General features: G+C 39.9%; 1 protein-coding gene across 1 annotated transcript; it reads right to left on the reverse strand.

Moving 5' to 3' along the window:
* Positions 1-418: 418 nt before the first annotated feature.
* On the reverse strand, positions 419-22,125 carry MOSPD1 (motile sperm domain containing 1). Its single transcript, XM_029241467.1, has 6 exons — positions 22,001-22,125; positions 10,341-10,595; positions 10,154-10,229; positions 8,474-8,691; positions 3,993-4,154; positions 419-1,904 (listed from the first exon to the last, which is right to left on the reverse strand). The coding sequence occupies exons 2-6, from the start codon at positions 10,492-10,494 to the stop codon at positions 1,873-1,875; spliced, it is 642 nt and encodes a 213-aa protein (XP_029097300.1). The 5' UTR covers positions 10,495-10,595; positions 22,001-22,125; the 3' UTR covers positions 419-1,872.
* Positions 22,126-24,016: the final 1,891 nt, after the last annotated feature.

Below are 24,016 nucleotides of genomic sequence, written 5' to 3' on the forward strand. Positions count from 1 at the left end.
AAAAAAAAAAAAAAAAAAAAAAAAAAAAAAAAAAAGTGGTCACTTGTAAGGAGCTGTGTGGACAGGGAACGGGGTGAACAGGGATGGTGAGGAGAGATTTTTCACTGTATACCTTTTTACAGTTTTTGATTTTTGAAGCACGTAACTGTTACCTATTCAAAAACTGTAAAAACAGATTAACTCCTTTGGTAAATTTAAAAACTTAAGACATTTTAGCTCACATATTTCACTTCTTATTTTTGCTTATTTAACTCACAGGAATAGGAGATAGCTTTGGGAAACAGGAGACTTTGAGTTCCTCAGAGATATACCGAAACAAAATGTGTCAATCGTTGTGAAACTTAGGTCTCCATTTTCTTTTATTTTTTTAAAGTAATTTCTGTTCTTTACAATGTGTTATCACATGCACACACACATGTGCGTGCACCTGCACACGCACACACGCACACACGCGCGCGCACGCACACACACGCGCGACTTGAGATGGACAGAGAAAGAAGGATAACCTTCAAACACAAGGGTTTTTTTTTTACAAAGTTCAAAATAGATTACATTTATGTGCTTTTTTAGTCATTACACAACGTACAGACATGATCCATTTAATGATTTATGCTTCCCAAATGGTTAAACAATGAGGATTTTCTATGAAAGAGTATATGTAAAAGCTTTTACTTTAGAAGCAAAGTACTGTTTCCTGCAAAACCCAACCTCAGGCATACATCTCGTGTTTACATATATTCCTTAAGAATACTACAGTAGCAGTGCATAAGTTCATTCTGTAAAAAGATCTGGAAGATGATTTTCAAGAGACTCAATGCATTGTGCTCTCAGATAAAAATCTTAAGTCAAAAGATCAGATACTATAACAATAACAGTTAAAACTGCATATATATGTTAGAGATCAGAAGCGGCTATAAATAAATGTACATAGTTGTGCTTTGGGGACTTTTTTTGGTAAAGTTGTTTTAATAATAAATACAAACTTAAAAAATGTCTCAGTGACTGATAAAAAATAGACACAGATATTAAGGAGTTTTTGTACTTGGCTTAGAGTTTAAAGGTGAAAAATCATCTCCACATAAACCACCTGGCATTGGTAGTCCCCATCTGGGCCAGTAGCTTACAGTCAGGCAAAGGGCTGGGGAGAAAAGATAAAGTGATTTTTCCTCCTATTAACATAAGGCATTATGCCTACCTTCCTTCACAATTCTTAGACCAAACAGAATGGTCACCCTACTTCTTGGTGGCTGGACCACAACCTATCCTGTAGTTCACCAGATGAATTAAATATGTCCTGTCTTCTGTGAGACCCTAAGATAAACATGATCCCTCAGTACTTTATGCTTTTTCATTTTTGTACCTTCTACACATTAACTGTAAAACTCTTATTTTTAGAAACACCATGGCGACTGTATATAATGATAGAGGACAAGGCATAATTTATATAGTAACATTGATGTTCGTAGCTAGGAAATAAATGTAATTTTATTTTCAGGCTGGTCAGTTCGCTCTTTTAGGCCTTTAACTTTGAAGGATACATGACCTCAACAATCAAAGTGAATTAGAAAAAAGATGAGAAAATAACAAATGTCTTAATTAAAGTCTTTTGCATGGTTGGCTTAGATATAAAAAGGATTTCTTCAAAAACTTTCCTAAGTGTCACTCAGAAGCTTCCTTGCTGCCTGTAACATAATGTGCTGGAGTCCTTGGAATAAAATTATAGAGTAATTTAAAATATATATTACACATTTGCAATGATTGTAAATCAATCAATAGTTTGTAGCATGTTAATGGGGTGAAATAAAGATAAAAGGCAGTCCACATTCATATTTTCAAGATAAATCTACTTCAGAAGTCAAGTGAATTCCTTGCTCATGTTCTAAGTATAGCCATTGTGATAAGACCTGAAAGAAAAAATTGGAGAATAGTTAAGGACATGCATTTTACAAAATCTTCCATTCAATAAATAATTGTTTACACCTCAGTGAGCAAATAAAACACAGCACATAGGCAGGGACTCTACCAAGAACTCAAAATCAACTTGAATATAGCTGATACTATACAGAAGAAATCCAATTTACAGCAATAGGCAGTCATTGGATAGATTTAATGCAATCGCTAATGTCTGGCCGTAGCTAATTTTTTAACCATCAAATATATCTCTCGCTTTATCCAGTCACGACAACTATAATAATAGCAGACATGGCATTTTAAAGTGTCAGTAAAGCCTGCTAATTTCATCAACAAAAACAATGCAAGCCTGTTTGTATCCCAGGGCCCTAGGGCCACAAAGAGACAGAAGCATAGTATTTCTGCTTAGCTTGTTTCTTTTGAAGAGACTCCATACATAAAACCATAAAAAATTTAATAATATAAGAATATCCTCAGTCCTAAATGAGTGGTTTTTAAAAAGTGAGTGATAAAGTACAGAGAAGGAAAATAATCACATAGGACTGGAGCAGTCCGAGAAGATGCCCCAAAAGGTCAAGCTGAAGTAAGCCTAAAAGATGGACAGGAAAGATACAGAACAGTATGATGCGCAGGCACTTCAGGTGAGTGAATGGCAAGAGCAAGGGCATGGAGGTAGGACCGGGGCTACAGATGAGCTTTGTGGGGATCAATAAATAACCTAACGCACTCTAATCAAGAAGTTACATAGGGAAGCAGCTAGACAAGAGTAGCTCAGAGAGGACTCAGAGTGTGGAGTCTTCAATGCCGAACTATGGAGTTATACTTCATTCTACGGATTATGGGGAATCACTGAAGGTTGTTGAGTAGGGAGTGGTGGTGGTGAAATCAACACAGGATGGAAATCAACCTGACAGTAACGTGATGGATGATTTGCGGGGGGGAGATAATGGGGGTAAAGGGGAGGAATAGGAATAGGAGGGACACAGACAGAAGTCGGAGACAACTTAGAAGACAATTTAGAAATTTTATAAAAGGGAGCACACCAAGGAATTCTGAGAGAGAATACTGAAAAGAGTTGGCACCTCAGAAGAGGTGAGAGGAGACGATGAGGAGAGTCATTCATCACCAGAACCCTAATCCTTGACACACGGTAGGTACTGAATGAATGTTTGTTCATTTGAACTAATTAACTATAAGGTTTCAAGCCAGGATGACTGAAAGAATGATTCAACAGGCAACAAGGGAACTGGTTTAAAGAGAAAGGGTCACAACATTAAACAAGGCTTCCCTGTTCATCTTTATCACTGCATGCGCTTTGTATGTTTCCCTAGGATCAATTCCTAGAAGTAAAAATGCTGTATCATGGAATGTATGCATTTTACATTTTATACATGTTTTATACCACTGTAAATCAGCAAAAGGAAAATAACTGAAAAATACAGTATTAGGTACTAGATAAACAAGCTGAAAAGAACTAAATGTGAGCCAACAATTAAATCTTAAAACGCACTTTATCTCAACGTGCTTTTGAAGCAATCTGTTTTTCTTTTAAAAAAAAAAATCAAGCCACCACCATCATCCCACACACACATAAAGACCGCCACTACCACCTCCAGGCCATAAAAACTGCCTACACAGGGAGGGACAGAATAGGGGTGGGGCAGTGGGAAGTACAAACTATTGGGTGTAAGATAGGCTCAAGGATGTATTGTACAACACAGGGAATAGAGCCAATATTTTGTAATAACTGTAAATGGAAAGTAACCTTTAAAAACTGTATTAAAATTTTAAATAACTTTTTTAAAAAGAGAATCAACTGTAATCAATACACCTCGGGCAAGCCATTTAAAGATTCTGGGCCTTGATTCAGGTTAGGAATCCTTGGCCTACTGAAGTTTAATGTGAGTGTTTCCATAATTCTCATGTTTTTACAAATGTATTTTGCAGGTATTTAAGACACAGTTTAGTCCAGAAGAGATTTTTTGAAGAAAGAATGGAATAAAGAAAAGAACAATGTATTATTCTTTTCAAGAAAACAAATTGCCTACACATATGCCCCAATGCACCTTTAAAACACTTACCTAAGATATAAGCAGCCACTAATTTTTGATTGACACTTAAGTGGAGGTAGAGCGGCACCAGCGATTCCACATCCCCCAGCGTGGGAAGCATCAGAGCTGCAATACACACAACTCCCAGGAAGACAGTTAGTAAACTAGGTCCTGAGGAGACAGTTCTGTTTTCTGTAAAAAGATAAAAATCCCTGAGCTTGCTTCTATTTCTTTTTTTTTTTTTTTTTGCGGTACACGGGCCTCTCACTGTTGTGGCCTCGCCCGTTGCGGAGCACAGGCTCCGGACACGCAGGCTCAGCGGCCATGGCACACGGGCTTAGTTGCTCCGCGGCATGTGAGATCTTCCCGGACCCGGGCACGAACCCGTGTCCCCTGCATCGGCAGGCGAACTCTCAACCTCTGCGCCACCAGGGAAGCCCCCTGAGCTTGCTTCTAAAAACAACTTAAGACAAAAGTTCATTCACACAGACTGGCCACCACTCACCAGGATTCTGGTTTTGCCTAACTTCTCTGATTCTTTCCCCATCATTCCCATTTCGTGGGGCCTGATCTGTTGGACTTATCTGGAAGCCCATTACAGGATGGAATGTGAGGTAGTGAGTTCCTACCGAAGAGGACAGTGGTCATCATCCTTTCCCCACTACCCCACCGGAATTCGTAGAAAGTGTTCAAGCATGTATTATCTGTGCAGAGAATGGGCTAAAAATAGATAGAAATTGAAGTTCTGGCATTTTCTCCCCATACCCCCAATGCACTGCTTGTGTGTACTCCATTTTGGAGCCCACTGCAGTAGAGCTCCACTACCTTCTGGGAGTATCTCTGGTAGGTCTCGAGACAGGTTTGGTCCTAATACCTGCAGCATCCTGCTATCATTTTTGAAGGTGTTAAGGCGGCAAAACGTTCTACTTTAATGTTATTAAAGCTGCCTACGAAAATTCTTGCCCTCCACTCTACCCCCATTTATAGCATAGAAGTAAGAAAGCAGCAGAAACAATGTCAGGCAAATATTATGCTAAATGAAATAAATCCATCACAGAAGGACAAATGCTGCATGATTCCGTTTATATGAGGAATCTAAAATAGTCAAAGTCATAGAATCAGAGAGCAGAATGGTGGTTGCCAGGGGCTGGGTTGCTAATCAATGGGCGTAAAAATCTCAATTATACAAGATGAATAAGTTCTAGAGATCAGCTGTACGGCATTGTGCCTATAGTTACCAATATTATATTGTACACGAACATTTGTTAAAAGAGCAGATATCTTGTTGTATTCTTACCACAATAAAATAAAATTTAAAAATATTTATTATTGGCCTGCTATTCTACAGTTCTGGTTGTATGTGTACAATATTCATACCCATATTTTTAAGAAACCCACCAGCATTTTCTGTCTTACGGCTTTTCCCACTACCCTTCCTTTCATTAAAAGGAATAGCCAACAGCAACACAATCTTTGTGTTTTATTAATGAAATAATGCTGTTCATTTTATTATTAGATGCAGCTTTTCTAAATTAATACCATAGCTGTTGTGTGAAGTTTAATTGAGCCTCACCAAAGACAGACAGGTGAAAACAAATTCAAATTTTATAGTGATTATTGCTTGAGATGAAACAATAGCATAAATGCCTAAAAACAAGTCTATCTTTTGCTAACGAATGTAGTACTTTATATTTATTGCAAAGGTAAGTTTTCAAGGAAAATATTTATCACGACTACACTGTTCAATGCAAACCCACAGTAAAGATTATTTCAAGGAATTTTTACTATTTAGAGAAATTCCAAAAACATTCACATAAATGCTTGACATTTTTCAAAGTGGAAAGTTTTTCTGATACTACAGGGTTGTAAAAATTTTAGAGATATAGAAAACATAAAGGTTCCTCTGTAATCCCATCCTCCTAGAGATAACACTGTTAACAGCTTGGTATAGATCCTTTCAGATTTTATAAATGCCCATATAAACATGTAAAATGATTTTTTTACTTAAATGAGACCATACTATACATACTGTTCTATAACTTTTTTTCTCTCACTTGGAAATATATTCGAACCTCTTTCTATGTCCATATATAACTATCTACCATTCTATCAAATCCTTGTAAATGTCTGCCTGACATTCCATCTTATGAATATTCGTAATTTAATCAATCCCCTAAATGACTTTTAGGTCATTTTCAATTCTTTATTATTATAAACCATAATAAAGAACGCAGTTTTCTTAAGCCAGAGAGCACTGGCTCAAATCTGGCATAGACATAGCAGTTCATTAATAACGTAATTAAGACGAACCCTCTAAGATTCAGCTGAATCTTTTTAAAATAACTTTTTAATGACCTGGGCTTTGGTATTTTGTGAAAGTATGCTTTGTGGGTTTCTCTTCAATTTCTGTTAAATGAAAAAAAAAGAATATATACATATATATTTTTTTCTGTTAAAAAAAAGAATATATATATATATAATTGTATTTATGCACATAGACGAGGTCTAGAAAGTAACACGGAACACATGTAAGCAGATCTGTCAAGTGTGTGGGATTATAGGTGCTGGTTACTTTTTTAAATTTGTTACTACTATATGTCTCTTTATATAATACATAACTTGAGAAGAAATTTCTCATTTGTACTGCCTTTCACCACATTTTAAAATCCAAATCTTTCACGATACAGCCGCCAACGATTTTTCCAGCTAAACTCACAGAGAGACCCTCACAATCTTGCGGTACCTGCGGGGAGCGGGGAGCTCTAGTGTGTGCTGCCGCCCTTGCTCTAGAGGGCAGCAGCCGTGGAAACCTTGTAAGACAAAGAAAACCAGCCCAGCTGCCCCTACCAGCTGAGAAGTCCAGCCTTCCTAGTGAGGCCCGCGCACATATTTCCTGTGTAACTACTGTGTATGCCAGGCACTGTGCTGAACAAGTGATGAACTTGATGAACAAGACAAATAAGGTGTCTGCTTTCCTTGAGCTTCCTGACCAGGATGGCTTAGAGAGGTGTGTGGTTTGTTTGTTTTTTTTTCCCAAAACAGAGACCACCATGTGCTATGCCAATATCACCTATTCTATTCATCTACCTACTCCAATTTTACCATTTGAAGAATTCTCTAATGTACTTCAGATACAAAGGTTCATTATAAAAATAAAATAATAAAATACTCAATTAATACACATTTGTATTTTAGGATGATTTTCGCTTGAATTCTAACAATTTAAAAATAAAAGAAAAAAATATATATATATGAAACAGTAAACTTTTAACCCTTATTATTCTTCGGCATTAAATCAGTCTGTTAAATACCAAAATGATCTGTAACGACCACTTTACTTTAAATTATAAAATTAACACCCAAAACCAAATGCTCAAATGGCCTTTCTTGTTCTACAGGAGGCATTTTAAAAGAGGAATCTTGCATTTCATATCTATTTATAAGTCAACTTCACAGTATTGATTGGACATCGAAGTGACATTTGACAGAGATTCTCTTTCAGCTTCGAAACATGAAAAACTGGTCCTGTCAGTTAATAATAGTTGCTGAGAAGAAAACAATCTACTAGTTACTACCTAGTTCCTAGTCTTGGTATCACCAGAAAATCTGGGCACTCCTTGCACGGAATGAGAAGACACTTGGCTCCAGTAAATCAAAGGGGCATTACTCCCTGTCTTGTCGAGATAAACGTTCTAAGATGAACAAACTGATAGGGATCTATGAATTAATGTAATGACAACTAGATGGTTTTTAATCCCTCATATATAATGTTGCAATTTCAAGGACAGCTGTTATCACATTCATATATCACGGTCAAAAAGTTTCCATGCTTTTCTATGGAAAATTTTATCTTCCTCCCCTTATAATAGGGTTGGAGGGAGATAATGAGAAGTTCAGAGGGAGGCGGAATGACGTCCAAGAGTTGACTATGAGGATCGTGTCGATGTTGAAAGAATATATCATAACACTCCTGAATATCTAAGCTGGAAGGAAATGAGGAATGGAGAGGGATTCAATTAATAGCCCACAGGGGATATTATAATCTACTTAGTTTAATTAACTTCAACTTTAATGAGATTTTTTTTTCAAAATAATATGAACAGTGCACCAAACTTGGCCTATTGCCAAACACAATCTCTCTCCTTCTTCGAATTAATTAAATGAGAAAGGATATAGGAAAGTCACAGAAACAAAAGTATAGAATTGCCAAATTGTGCTAGCATTATAAAGCACAAGACCTGCAGTCTCAGGTTTTATAGATTGAAAAGGCTCTGGCAACGACTGCCCTCTCCTTATAACCTCATCTAGCGGGAGCTCTTCTCTCCGCTGAAAGGCCAGCTCTAGGCCTCTTGTTCGATTCTAGGTACCTGATCTCTTCATTCACTTTTGAAGTAGTCGACTAGGTTTAGAGCAGCAGGTTATTGTTCTAGTAATTATTCTTTGCTCCCTGATTCTCTTAAAGTAAGAAATGTGTAAGACCTCAAAAGGGCTTTAAAAACAATCCAGACTACCTGGTTGAAACGACTGCTCAAAAAATAAACTTTCAGTTAAATGTTCCTTTATTCTTTTTTCCTCTTCTTCCTTTTGTTGTTCTTTTGCCGACGGGAGAAGAGTAGCCACGACCTCTTTCCTTCCTAAGGCCTTCCTCTGGCTTTGCTCGGAAACTTGGAGACGGAATTTGTCTATTACACCATAGTGACAGGATCGAACATCTCTATGACGAATCACACTGGAAACATTAAAAAAGAACAAATGCTGTTTAGGTTTCTGGGGGCCTGTCAAGCGGAATTCAGCAAGAGATTTCATACATATTAACTGACTATAACCAAATACTCAAATACAGAAATTTGCTAGTGATACTTTAAAAAAAATTACAGTATAACCCAAAAAGAAATGGGTAATTCTGAAATATTTGATGAATAAGAGTCATCTTAAGAATAATAAATAAAGAAAAGTAAAAGAATGATAGGTAAAGAAAATTCCTTTTAGCAATGACATTTTTTTCCTGGCTATCTGTGTACAGCAATATTCAATAAACAGGATATGTGAAATTGTTTCTTCCCCACAAAAGTCTCATAAATTCCTATTGCCACTTATTTATTGTTCAAGTAACAAAATAACGAACCTCACCCTACACTTAAAATTGAAGTCCATGCACAAAGGCAAAAATAAGCAATTGAATAAGTAGGTAACACAGTAAGACCAATGCAACAGAAGGCTTACAATGCATTTCTGTGTTTCTCTGAAAAGAGTATATAAAGTACTATAAATTTTATGCAAGTTATCTGCAGTGCCATTTATTTTACTTCGTTCTTAATAGAGAACACAGAACAACTGAGTCAAAGATAAAACATTGATTAGGCAAGAGACTATATTTCTTTGCAATAGTCCGTGCTTATTACGTACTGAACGAAAATCAAAAAAAATGTGCAAAAACGCGTCCTCAAAGATACATCATTTTATGGCTCTGAGATGATGAAAATGTATGCAAGAGAAAAGACTTCTGCTTCTCATTCTCAACGGAAGATTTAAACAAATACAGTTTACTTGGTAGCTTAAATTAAGGGCTGGTCATTGGATCCATCTGGTCACCACTAGTTCTAAAGTGAAAATTAAATATGAACAGCTTGAACAAACAATCATTTATCTGACACTCTAAGACGAAGTTATCTGGAAGAGCTCAGATAACCTTTTACAGATGAGTAGTTATACACTCGCTTCCTGTTTGTATAGACTAACTTTCAGTTTTATTAGCTGAATCATTTCAGATGAATTTATATGACCATTGTTCTGAGAGCATAGTATTATTAGTTCCACAAATGACATTATAACAGCAAGATGTTCCAAAGAGGGCTAAATTCCCTCTTATAGCTAGAGAAATTTAAAGGAATAAGTTAGAACTTTGCCTCCATAAATCTCCCTGCTATGAATAAAAGCACAACAATGAGGAAGTGCTCGTGGAAATATTAACACACACATCAGCTCCAACATAATGAATTATTATTTGGCCAACCTGTTTAGAATTTCTTAGAAACTTCTTAAAAAGTATGTTGCGGGACAAACTCTCAGCAAAAATTCAAAATATAATGAAGGCCTATGTGGGAGCAGCTTCAAGAAAAGATCTTTTCCAAGTTAAACACATAAATATTAACACACTGAAAACATGTTACCAGGAAGTGGTTGTGACTTACATATCCACACAACACTGAGGCTTTACTGCACCTGCAGCGTCAGCGACAACATACTTATTTGGAGTAGTACACAAAACTGAAAGAAAAAGTCACAATGGCCATTAGTGTTTTTTAAAAAATTAGTTTCTACAAGTCAAAAATTAGTAGGGAGTAGTTAAAATCCAGAAAATACACCTAGGAGACTCACCTTTGAACTTTAAGGCAAACTCATAGGGATTATACAGCGTCAACACTTGCTTATGTGTTGACTGGTCATCTGCGTAAAATAGCAGCTCTGTGGGAAACACAAAGACAGGAAGATTTCCTTCCACTAACTCTGGCTGCCTTTTTTGTTGATGCATTGGCACTGAATCCCCCTTGCTGCGGCTTCAGTTTTTACAGTCTCAAATCTATTTGGGGCTTTTCTAAAAATCAGTTAAAAACTCCAAAGCATTTTGGCAATCTGGAAAGAGAAGAGAAAAAGCAAGCTGAGTGATACCTGTAATCATGAGCCAGCTCTGACTAGCATGGTTAGCATGCATTATAACAGTCCCCAAATCATTTAAACATGCCTTTTGACTCTTCCGCTTGGCTTACTTATACAGCTTCTACCAAACTATGCAAAGAAACTTACACTTGCTCCTTTCACATTCAGGATATCAACCTATGATAAAGAAGGCTTCCTACTTAAAATTAATCACCCTCAAAAAGGTGAGATCAAAAGGATGTCACTCGGGCCTTCCCTGGTGGCGCAGTGGTTGAGAGTCCGCCTGCCGATGCAGGGGACACGGGTTCGTGCCCTGGTCCGGGAATATCCCACATGCCACGGAGCGGCTGGGCCCGTGAGCCATGGCCGCTGAGCCTGCGCGTCCGGAGCCTGCGCTCCGCAACGGGAGAGGCCACAACGGTGAGAGGCCCACATAACGCAAAAAAAAAAAAAGAAACCAATAGAAAAGGATGTCACTCATTTAAAACCTCAGATTAAAAAAAAAAGTTTTGTCACAACTGATTTTATGTGAGCCAATCAGAATTCTTAAAGATGAAAAAAATAAATAAAACAAAGTAAGCTTCCATGATTTACAAAGGAAAAACACGAGACTCACTTTTTTAACATTTATTTCAACAATGCTTTAGTTAGTGCCTTCTGGCAGCATGGGTGGAAGAGCTCTCTTAATCGTTTTTTCTACCAAAACCCAAGACAAGGAAAAGTGTCTTGAAAAGAAGACGCATATCCAAACTTGCTAAGCAGTCCTTGGAGTTTTCCATGAAAATTCAAAGTCAGTAAGCAGGCCTTGGCATGCAAGTGGCACCGTGCCTCCCCTCCTACATCAAGTACACAGACTTCATGAGAGCTATTTTCTTCCAACTTCAGAGACCTTTTTGGATTCCTTCTGGGGTTGTTGAATATGTTCCAGAGAGTTGTAGCCTGTGTGATAAGTAATGTTTCTGTATTTGTCTCCTAATCTAATTTTGATCAACAACATTCTTATTTAGCTAGCGCCCTAAGTGTGGCTTTTTAAAATAAAATGAGAAAGCTAAAACATACAGTCATAGAAAAAGTCTGATTTTCACCCTGTAGATCACACCTATAAAATACAGTAGGCCAAAATCCATTTAATACTTTGCACTCAGGTTCTCATACACTCAGAGAGAAATATAACGAATGATTACATAGTTTGGTTGTTTTTTATTATTATTATTGTGGTATGACTGCTTTGCAATGTTGTGTTAGTTTCTGCTGTACCACTGTTTGGTTTTTGTTTGTTTGTTTGTTTTGGTTTTTTTGCGGTTCGCGGGCCTCTCACTGCTGTGGCCTCTCCCATTGCGGAGCACAGGCTCCAGACGCACAGGCTCAGCGGCCATGGCTCATGGGCCCAGCCGCTCCGCGGCATGTGGGATCTTCCCGGACCGGGGCACGAACCCGTGTCCCCTGCCTCGGCAGGTGGCCTCTCAACCACTGCGCCACCAGGGAAACCCCATCGTTTGGTTTTTACCAGCTATCGGGGCTCAGATTCTGATTGAGGCCTTGCCCACTTTTATCAAATAGGATACTGTATAATCATGTATGCAAATTTTTATTCTTTTCTCTCAGCTGAACATTATAGGCCAGGAACTATGTCAAGAGCTGCACAGAGATACAAAAATGAATAATGCACAGGCCCTGCCCTCCAGAAACTCTGCCCTCCAGAAACTCTGCCCTCCAGAAACTCTGCCCTCCAGAAACTCAAGTATAATTGAGGAGACAAAATAAATATTTAAGCTACCTTTATTATAATGCATACCGTTGTATATAAAGCGCTAGGGAATTAGAAGACTGCATGAATAATTCTACCTGGAAGAGAGGCCAGGAGACAACATTTGGGGTGGCCCTTAAAGAAAAGAAGGATATGAGCTTCTGTGTTGGGGGAAGTAGGTAGGGAGGGCATTGAGACCTGGGGATCAGCATAAGGGAAGACACAGGAATGTGAAGGTAAGGGAGAACCTTGGTAAGGTCATCATCCACAGGCTGCCCCAGGTTCCACTTTCTATTTGTATACTTTATAGCATGCATGTAGCCCATAACAGTGTTAGGTTGTTTTTTGGTTTTTGGGTTTTTATGACTAAGCTGAAAGCACCTATAGACATATTTTTTAGTAATAATATTTTATTTTTGTTTAATTCATAACAGATTACAAATTCTTTATTAATTACATATACTGAATGAACTGATCTATGTAAAGCCTTTAGCATTTGTTATAGGCAAGGCGCTGTTCTAAGTATTTGTTGTCATTACTAAATTAGGAAGAGACCAAGGTTGATAAAAAAATGCCAGCAGGCCTCTCCTAGTCCAGTATTCTTTCCACTATACCAAACTAACTGGCCATTTCAATAAAATAAAACTAAGGTTATTCTAAAAAGCATCTGATTAAATCATTTTAATTCTGAGTTTTTATTTGCCATGAATTTCTTTTCTTTCCTAAGAGCCATACATATTTCTATTTGGATAATGTCCTCTCAGAAGTTTGGCATGTTATTTTTTTCAATAGAAAATGATAAGCTCTACAATTACTTTCTTAGTAAGCTTGGCTGCCAGGAATAGAACATCCAAATTTGGCATCACTAAATAATATTCAACATCTTACTCTAAAACTCAGTTAGGGTGAGAATTTAGCTTATGATAAAAGGTGACATCTCAGGCTTCCCTGGTGGCACAGTGGTTAAAAATCCGCCTGCCAATACAGGGGACACGGGTTTGATCCCTGGTCCGGGAAGATCCCACACGCCGCGGAGCAGCTAAGCCCGTGCTCCACAACTACTGAGCCTGTGCTCTAGACCCCGTGAGCCACAACTACTGAGCCCACGTGCCGCAACTACTGAAGCCCGCGCACCTAGAGCCCATGCTCCGCAACAAGAGAAGCCACCGCAATGAGAAGCCCACGCACTGCACCGACGAGTAGCCCCCGCTCGCCACAACTAGAGAAAGCCCGTGCGCAGCAACGAAGACCCAACGCAGCCAAAAATAAATTTAAAAAAGATTTTTTTTAAAAAGGTGGCATCTCTAATTCATGGAAGATAGTTCAGTCAATAAATGTTGATAAAACCAGGTATCCATCTAGAAACACAATTGAGTTTATCCCTCACTCCTTATAAAATTCCAGAATTTTATTATGGTAAATTCCAAATGGATCAAAGCTTTAAATGTATAAAAAAAACAAAAGCATAAAAGCACTAGAAATCATGGAAAATCTTTTTAATAATTTTAGGCTTTCTAACAACCAGGAACCAAAAACTATTAGTAAATTCAACTATATAAAAACTTTTAAAGTTCTGCATGGCAAAAAGTTTTATAAGTAAAGCCAAAAAAACATTTTTAATCATATCATAGGCAATGTCTAACTGCCCTACTATATATAGAGGACCTCCAAATCATTAAAAAAAGACAACTCAATATAAAAATAAGCAAACACTATAATATTTTATAGAAAAGGACATACAAATCATTTTTAAACTTACAAAAGGATGTGTAAGCTCACTCACAAGAGAAATACAAACTAAAGCTATACTTGAAATACATGTTTTTACCTGTCAGATTGGCAAAAATCAAAAATTTGATAGTACATGGTGGGAGCAATCAGGCATGTTCTTACATTGCTGGCGGGGATATAAATGTAAGTTGGTACAACCACTATACCTGCCAAAATTGAATGCACCTAACCCTCAGATCTAGACATTCTACTTCTAGGAATTTCTCAGGCATAAATATTCCCCTTGTGTGAAATCATATATGTGACAGGGCTTTTTTTTTTTTTCCAGCACTGAGGATTAACAAAATAATTTATGTGAGGCACATAGAATGAAGCGTGGCATGCAGTAAGAGCTAGTTGTTGTCAATAGCAAAAGATTGGAAACGGCCCAACTGGCCATTAATAGGGGATTCATTAAGTAAAGTACGATATAGCCATTCGTTGGGATACCAGCTCTCTGTCAAGAAGAAAGAGGAAGCTCTTTGTGTGGTGTGGATATGGACTGATCTTCAAATGCAGTATTAAGTGAGAAAAGCAAGGTGCGATGCAGAGAGTCGGGTATGCTACCATTTGTGTAGAAAAGGAAGATAAAAGACTATGTAAACCTATTTTCTTGGGTATGGGTAAAATATCTTTGGAAGGACAGCCAGGGCTGCCCCTGGAAAGACAAACTGAATGGCTGGGGACAGGGGTGAGAGGGGAGTTTTCTCCTGATACCCTTTTAAATCTTTTGAGTTCTGAACCCCATGAAGACCTAATTCAAAACTAAAAAAAAAAAAAGTTGACTCAAACAACAACTCTACTAGAGGCTAATTTGAAAAGGGTCTCAGGTTTTTTTTTAACTTTTATTTTATTTTTTTGGCTGTGCCACATGGCATGCAGGATCTTAGTTCCCTGACCAGGGGTCGAACCCACGCCCCCTGCAGTGGAAGCACAGAGTGTTAACCACTGGACCGCCAGGGAAGTTCCAAAAAGGTGCTAGTTTTGAAACATAAGAAGGAATTTAGAAACAATGTGTGAAAAATCTGTTGATTGCATTTTCCATTTATGATCTTTTAATAACATTGAAAACCTTAAACTATGTGTTAAATAGAATTATTTTTTAATTATTTAAAATAATTTTATATGCAACAGAAACTCATTACAATGGGAAGAACCAAAATTTATTTAAGATGACTTGAAAACTTAGGAAAATGTAACACTTTCTTACAAAGGAGTATGAGATGGTTTATAAATCTGGCTGGGGAGTCAAAATTAAACACACAGAACAAGTGCTAAACTCTTGCTTCTAACCTCAGGAAGTTAGTTGGCATAGGTCAGAGTAGAACTTTTACTAGCTTTAAATGATGGCTTAGTAGAAATTCTTATTTTTGAATTTTGAAGCTTTCTCTTTATGAGTTGGATATTTTCCCATGAATTGTGAATAGGCTGTCTGTCCCCTAGTCACCATCTTAAAAGTGCTGAATCATTTTTGAGCAGTTTACTATCTCTTTTCGAATTTGTGTTCCCATTTCTCACTTATCTTGGCTAAGATATAAATTGCCTCCCAAACTCCAACCAGAGGAGATTAGGGAGAAATTAGCAGTAGGTCACCAGTGCAATATTACAGACTCTGCCAACAAACATGATGGACCATGATACCTGCCTTTAATTGATGGTTTTCCGGAGACTAACACTTTCTCTTTGCTCTAGTCAATATTGCAAAATGATAGAGTGCAAAAATTCTGGGGAGAGATTATACACTAAGCCGGTAAAACCTCACTGTAAATCAGTTAATAAGGTTGCTTTCCAAAAGTCAAGCACACACAGAGTCAAAGGATGTCATCTCCTAACCCTTATTTTACCAACAAGGAAAACAGGCCCAGGATGGTTAAGGGTCTTACGCAAGGTTGCACAGGATATTGGTGGCAGAACTCTGGTCTCCAGAGTCGCACTTCCCTATACAATAATCATCTCCTCTGCGTCTCCGTTCAAAAACCCTGCTTCCCTAATGCTGATGGCAACACATGCCCTCATCTCTAGGAAATTCCCCTGCTTTTCCAGAAGAGAAGAGTTCTCAAAGGATGATCCAAAATTCAAGTCTTGATGCATGTGTTTCCTTTTCAGTTTTATCAAGAAAAAAAAACTGAGAGACAATTTCACTTACTAAGTTGCGCACACTTTCTTTTCCTGATTGTGAAAGCAGAGCTATGGCTGCAGGTAACTATTCATTAGGGCGATAATAACCAAGGTTTATTTTATTCTTCCTCTCTGGACACCAAAATTTTACACATTCTTCAAAGCCTAGTACAAATGTCCCCTCTTTATGGCCTTCTGCTACTGCTCTGATCTACAAGCATTTCACTAATTTTATTACATTATTTTTTAATATACTTACTGGATAGAGTGAATACATTGACATTTGTTTTGTGTGGACTAATTGTGACTCCCCAGATTTCAGTCATAATGCCGTATTGTTTTTCTGTGGGGTTTTTGTTTGTTTTGTTTTGTTTGTTTTGTTTTTTTGCATCCAAAGACTTAAGCTCAGCGTTAGGCACTTGGAAGATACTGAACTTAGCAGTTAACCTACAGGTATCCGCTAATAAATGTCTCCTCCATCAAGAAACATTCCCCTTCCCCATAGCTGAACACGCTTCATCCACAAAAGACAGGCAACCGATCCCAATTAGAGGAACAGTAACTCTATGGTGGCTGCTTGCCATGGGCTGCAGTAAGACAACGGAGAGCATCGACACTCCCAGCTGCCTCTCCCCTCCTCCCTCCCTCCCATTTCCCTCTCTTCATCTCCACTGCCTCCCGGTGCCCAACTGGGCCAGCAGGGTTTAGAAATCTGAGGCTCTGACATACCCCTGACTTTACAGGGAGACAGAACCGCTGGGAGCTGGTGGTACAGGAGACTGCCTCATCCTTTTCCTCGATCCCAAAGCACAGAAATGCAAACATGAATGAAATCTGAGCGAAAACCTTATGTGTGCACACCACCTTGTGACCAGTCTGCAAACTACTCTCCCACCAAAAAAAATGCCTCAACACACTGAAATCCTCACCCACACTTTCCACCATCAGTCCAGAGAGACCAATACCCCAAGTGTGATTATTTTCTCTGTCTTCCTCACTTTGGATGGACCAGAGGAAGGGAAAGATAAGGCTCTGAGATAAACAGGGGAGTTTCGAGATCTTTTATCCCCAAAGATTCAAAACCTGGAGACTTAAAGAGCATAGAAACCCCTTGCAAACCATATAGTCATTTGCCCCCCACTCCCGCCCCGCCCTTATCTGGGGGAGAGGAGCCTGCAAGAAAAATGAAATAAGTGATCCTTGGGGATTCTTGTACAGAAGTGGTTCAAAGTTTGAAACAGTTAAGGATGATTTGAAGTACAGCCTCTCGCAGACACTAGGGACCCATCTGCTTGGCTACAGTGCACCAGCTACGTACTACCTGTGCCTGGCTCTTGTGTTTACTGATTAGGGTTCCCAGCTCCACCTTCAGGCCCAGCTCCCTTTTATCTGGGCACAGGGGCTATCTCTTTCCTCCATACTTGGTGCAGTCCTTGCCAATGGCCAACTGGATAGTAAACAGTGAAGAGCAATATGTTCTTTTGCTTTACTCTCACTGGTATTAAAACCTCTCTTTCCTTCCCATTTCATAAAGTCAGCTCTCCTCATCTCTGAGTTTCCAGTATCGTCTAATAGGCTTTTTAATGGCTGGTCTGTTCCTAAAATCAGCTCTTTCACAAGCGATGTTCTAATGTTCACGCTATATTTTTAAATGGTTCACTGCTCAATATTAGGCAATTTTGTTTTTATACAATCTCGAGGGGTTTTTGTATAATTTGATATCTTACTAATGAGATTGACTGCTATAAATGATATGTAGTGCTAGGCTATTACATATTTAAGATGTAAAACTTAAGTAGTGTACCTTTTAAGATTTAAAAGAAATAAGGATGGGGCATTCCCTGGCAGTCCAGTGGTTAGGACTCTGAGCTTCTACAGCAGGGGACACGGGTTTAATACCTGGTTGGGGAACTAAGATCCTGCATGCCACGCAGCGCGACCAATAAATAAAGAAATAAAAGAAATAAGGATGCTCTCCAATAATGCCTTTTTTAAAACATTTCTTTCAAACTAGTTCTTTCCAACCCTTGTTTTATACTATCCCAATGTCTTCAGTTATTTCATGATGTATGTGCAATTCTCAAAATCTATATTAACTCATTATATGAAATACATATGTTGCTACATAGAGCACTCTCAGAAGTTATAGAATCACAAATTATTTCAACAAACATTTACTGAGCACTTATTATATACCAGGCACTGTGCTAAAGAATATGGAGAAAAGATGAAATCATGGTCTCAGTCCTCCAAAATGAGTCTAGCAGGAAAAACGGATATACATAGTAATTAGGATAAGATGTGACAAGTGTTAAAATGCTGATAGATACAAAACGCTCTGGGAGCATAGAGAAAGTGACAGTCTGCCTTAAATAGGGCTTTGCAGTAGGAGTGGAGGGAGACGGGGGTGAATTCCAAGGAAGAGTATGTGTGGAGGCATGAAAGGGACTCTTAAAATGAGCTTTGGCACTGCTTACGGTTAAAAAATAGCACGTATGGGGAGCGGCAAGAGAGAAGGCTGGAAAGGTAAGCTGGAGGCAGATGGTGAAAATCTTGTAAGCCAAGTTTGAGAGTGTTTCTCAAAATGTCGTACCAGACTAGCAGCAGCAGCTTCACCTGGAAACTTGCTAGAAATGCAGATTCCTGGGTTCCCCCCAGACCTACTGAATCAGAAATTCTGGGGTTGGGGCCCAGCCATCTGTGTTTTAATAAGCCCTGCAAATGATTCTGATGCACACCATGCTTTGAGAAGCACTGCTGCAGGCCAAGGGAAACCTCGGAAGGACTTGAAGCAGGGAATTGACTGGATATGATCTGAAGTAGGAAACTGGTTGCCATTGACTAGTCAAGCAAAGGGCCTTACCCCAAAGTAGTTACAGTAAAAAATAAATAAATATTGAATGAATGTGGCATGGAGAGATGAGGGCCTACACTAAGGCAGGAGGAATGGAGAGGAAACAGATTTCAGAGATGTTTTTCAGGTGGCTCAAGTTCAATCAGGTGACTAGGGTATATCCATACAAATGTATAACCAAAATGGTTTTTATATAAAAGCAAGCTATAATTTTGTCAACTGTATCAGCTACTAAGTGTTTTAAGAAGTGGTCCACACAGACCCTAGAAAAAAGGGGAGGTCAAGAGCAATCTCTATGTGTTCCCACAGTGTCAAGACCAAAGGGTGCCCTGGCTTGTACATGAATCTCTGGTCTGCTTGGCAGTTCTACGTCTCCCTTTATTAATAAACTGGTATTCATATTAACATAGAAATCTCTTGTGAGTTTGGTTAGTATGGATCAATCCCTGAGACTGACTGATAGTTTCTAGATGTGCTGGCAAAATGTAATTTTGAACCCTGAAAAGCTGAAAACCAGATACTGGTTCTGGTGATCTAATCAAGGTACTGCCAAGGTGAGGCCCTGCTAGAGCTGTCTTTTTATTCAAATTTCATCACTGATCACATAGCCCACTTAATTCAGGAAGAAGCTGGAATGAGTGAAAGAATCAGACTTTGTACTATGCCCTGAAGATCAAGAAAGTCAGATGGAACTGTTATTTATAATGTTTAGCAGGGGCAATCTTCAATTCCCTGATAGAGAGGAGAGACAGGTACAGGTCAACCTATACGGTTAATTTACCTAATAAGAATTTTGCAGAATGCAGTTCCTATTTCTATTAGGATTCTGGGTACTTCTTGTTACTTGCTGCATGTTCCTTTTAGTTGATACCAACATCTTGCCTTATTTGACCAGCTTATTTTATCCAAGAATAGTGCCCAATCAAAAACTGCACCACTTTATGGAATCTGAGAGCTATTAGGGGCTCTGGAGATTAAAACAAAACTCTCATATTACACATGAGGAAATGGAGGGCCTCAAAGAGTAAATCACTTAATCTATTTATTGTAGGGCAAGATTCTCCAGAATGCTACAAGGTGGTAAAACAAGATTCAGAACACTAATAATCTAAGTTTCAGACAAGATTTTAAATTATTTTCCGTGTTAAACTTTTTAAAATCAGAAAAAGAATAACAAATTACTTCATTGGGCTATTAGAGGAATGGGAAGCTCTTCTTGCAGTTTCTTGTTTTCTGCTTTTCAGAAATTGGACTTATATGTAAAAAGTCCATGAGAAAAAAAATTGAAAATAAAAAATTTAGGAAGAAAATGTGCATGAACAATTTAAGGGGAGAAACATGCATTATGTTATAAACTAGTTGTTCTATTTTCTATCTTTGCCTATAACATGGTAACTCTGTACTGAATATTGTCCATTACATTTAACTATATTCTATAAATAAAGGAAATCCAAATAAAGGGAATTCCAAATTTTCAAATATCCTGGTATTTGAGTAAACCTCTTATTTTGAGAGTTCTAGAAATGCTTCAGAATCCAGTTTAATCTCGAATCCTGTTTGGATATGTAGACGTGAACAACTTGAAAGGCACATTTGGCCCCGTTTCCTGTTTTCCAAACTTCCCACTGCTTTATAACCAAATATATGTGTAATCTAAAAGTTGGTGTCCACTCCCTATTTAATATCCTGTATATGATATTTTCTCGGCAGAGATTTCCCAGCACTTAGAGGAAACAAGTGGACAAGATTTTCACCATCAAGAATATATTAAATCCCATGTGCGCCCTGCCTGAAGAAGTAGATTTTCCCCTTTTTGTCTGGAATTCACACTAAGAACACAATGCATTCCAAAAGTACAGGACTGCTTTTTAGGCAAGATCCAAAGGACCCAATGTTTCAGGTTTCCGTCCTTCTCTTAGTTCCCTCAAAGGTAAAAAAAAAATCCGGGACCTTTTTCACTTAACATTTTCCCTCTCGCTCCCCGAAGTGAGGTCTTTTCGAGTCTACTGGGGCAGAAATGCTACTTCAATCCGGAGAGGACAGATGTCAGTTACTTTACCCAGGGGGGACACCACAGAGCACTGACGAAGGGCTGGAAGGCTGAGGAGGGAGTATCAAACGATCCATCCTAGGACTTCAGCTCCACCAGGCTGGAGCCCAGCCTTTCCAGCCCTCGTCCCCACACCGGCCGGCTCCATGTGAAACCGGTCATGTGAGCCTGTTTACAGCCCAGCAGCTGGTGCAACCATCAGGATCCGTACGGAGGTCCAGGAAGGGGGAAGACACAGGCCACGTACCCCTTACATCCCCCGCCAATCATTTTAAGAAGGCGTTTGCTCTCACTCCCAGCCTCTCCACCCCGCTTTCATTGCCCTCCAGCCATCCCGGGACGCCTCGCTCCAGCCCCGCCGGTTTCCTTCCAATTGCTCGCCGCGGGGACCCGCTGGACTGGAGGAAGGACGAGGACAGTGTCATCCCGAACAGGGAGTCGACCTCCCTCCCCCAGCCCTCCTCGAAACATCCGCCAAAGAGTTGTCCCTGGAGTCGCATCCCCGGGGCAACCGAACTCTGTCGGGCAGGCACCGGGAGGATCCAGAGCCAGCTGCCTCCGCCCGGGCAAAAGCGAAACACACACGCGCCAGCCCCATCCGGGGGCGGAGATCCGCGGGCGGCGGGGCAACTGACAGTCAGAGATGGGGCAGAAAGGACTCCATCTGCCTTCCCCCCACCTCCCACCCGCGTCCCGGCGCCACGGAGCCCGGCTGTCAGTCACAGAGCCAAGCTCGGGGTTTAGGTACAGCTCATTCTTTCCGCGGGGTCTCTTGGCAACGCAACTTCCACGTCTTCCCGAAGTCGGAGGAAGTGGGTGACGGGACGGTGGGGGACTCTCACCTCGGCAACACCGGTTCCTCGGAAAGCAGCTGCGACTGCTCCCTCCAGTCCTTTGTCAGCATCTCTAGGCTGCACTGCCTGCTGGGATACCGGAGGACTCAAATGCCACCTCTCTCCGCCCTGGAGGATGAGCTGCGGTTGCGGGGTGGGTGGGAAGAGGGAGAAGAGGTGGAGTCGGAGGCGGGGCCGGATCCGGGGGCGGGGCTTCCTTACTGCCACCTGGCCTCTGGATTTCTCCCTGCTGTCTCTGACCTGCCCCTCCTCTCCCTTCCTGCCGCCCCTTGAAGAGAAAGGGGACTCTTACAGAGGGCCATCTCTCATTGCACTTGTTAGGAAGTGACCCTTGACTCCTCCCTCGTCCTATTCCCCTACACACACACACACACACACACACACACACACACACACACACACACAGAGAGAGAATGAGGACAGTGGCTAGTTGATTCTGCCTCTGAGATGTCTTATTAACCCCCTCTTTCTCCACGCCATCCTCAGTGCTACAGGCTCTGTTTAGGCCCCATGATTTTTTGCTTGGACTCTTGCAGTAGCCTCCCGATTGGACTCTCTCCTTCCACTCTTGTCTTTGTCTAAACCATCTCCCAGACAGCAATCAGAGAGATTTAAGATGTATACGTGACAAGTTACTCTTCTGCTTAAAACCTTTCACTGTCTCAGCAGTATCTACAACCCCTTAGCATTTTATATGAGGTCCTCTGCAACCCTTTTCTGATAACCCAACACCTGAGCCCATCAACTGGCCATCCATGGAAGACAGTGGGGCCTGGGACAACTCAACCAGCACTGGCTGCCCAAAATACTCCCCCTTGAGAGGAGGCCACACTGTCAGTAATGCTCATAGGCCCCTTGAGTACCATTAAAGAGAATTTTCAGAATTAAATTTTAATCATGTCCATTAAGGAGAGTAAGGTACAGCCACTCCAGGTCCCCTCCCCACAAGTATAAGGCCCAAAGAATTTCCCCCAGTTGTCCCACCCGAGCAATGGGCTGCCAGTAGATCTCCCATGGGCTCAGGCTTCGGATGCCTTTGCTCACAGATTCCCACAGTTTATAATGCCCTTCTGTCTTTCAAGGCCCAGTAGAAATGTCACTTCCTCCGGTAAACCCTCCAGGATCGTCCATGAGAACCATTAACTCCTGCACCACCATCACAGAATGTTACTTTTTCTGCTTTGCAATTCTTCCTGACTTAGGTAATCACTAGTCATGTATATGTCTTCCTTTCTCTCCTGCCTAGGCTAAGAATTTCTCAAAACCCATCCATAGCTGGCAGCAGAATGCCTGATCCAGAAGAGACATACAATTGGATGAAATGAATGAAATCCTTCAACTTCACTGCATCTGAAGCCCTAAGTAGGCCCAGAAAGAATCCTAGGCAAAACCTCATATAATCACCACCTTCCCTTCACTAGGACATCTCCATCTTGACCCAGCCACATGAAACACAAAGTGGTTAGTCAGCAGAGCATTGCAAAAGGACCAAAGCTTGTACTTCCCTTGCAAGTCAGACTGGTTTGTGGTACGATATGTGGTTGTGGAAGATATTACTGGTATAGTTCACATGACAATCCAGTGTAGAAAGATTTCACGGTGCCATAGAAAATAACTGAGTTTCCAAATGCAGTTGTATCTCCTGCTTTTGGGAAGCTTCAGACTTCTATTTGCTTCAGGCTGCCCTTGGGCTCCATCCACATCCCTTCAGACCTTGTAAACTGTGTTATAAGGTATCCTTTTACAAAAGTAGGCATCTTGCTTTGTGTGGTTCTCGCACCATTTAATGCATATTGTTTGCTCTCCAATTACAAGATACACTCTGGCGCAGTTTCCTCATCCATAAAATGGGGACAAGAATCCTTGTCCTACCCAGTTTACTGGGCTGTTAGGAGGTTCTGATGTAGTAATATTTATAGTATAGGTGAAAATGTAACTAGGATGCTTTTCCAGTGTAAGGTCTGTTTTATTATTATGTTTTTAAAACCTTTACACTCTACCACT

The sequence above is a fragment of the Monodon monoceros genome, unplaced genomic scaffold (genome assembly GCF_005190385.1).
Source record: "Monodon monoceros isolate NGI ecotype Baffin Bay Population unplaced genomic scaffold, NGI_Narwhal_1 Super_Scaffold_22, whole genome shotgun sequence".
NCBI classification, from domain to species: domain Eukaryota; kingdom Metazoa; phylum Chordata; class Mammalia; order Artiodactyla; family Monodontidae; genus Monodon; species Monodon monoceros.

Bases quoted from the DNA above. Each gene is read 5' to 3' on its own strand.
- MOSPD1 (XM_029241467.1), bottom strand. From the start codon at position 10,494: ATGCATCAACAAAAAAGGCAGCCAGAGTTAGTGGAAGGAAATCTTCCT. The intron at 10,230-10,340 runs GTGAGTCTCCTA...TTTTTCTTTCAG, and splicing joins GTTTGCCTTAAAGTTCAAAG to TTTTGTGTACTACTCCAAAT. The intron at 8,692-10,153 runs GTAAGTCACAAC...TAATGTTTCCAG, and splicing joins CCTCAGTGTTGTGTGGATAT to TGTGATTCGTCATAGAGATG.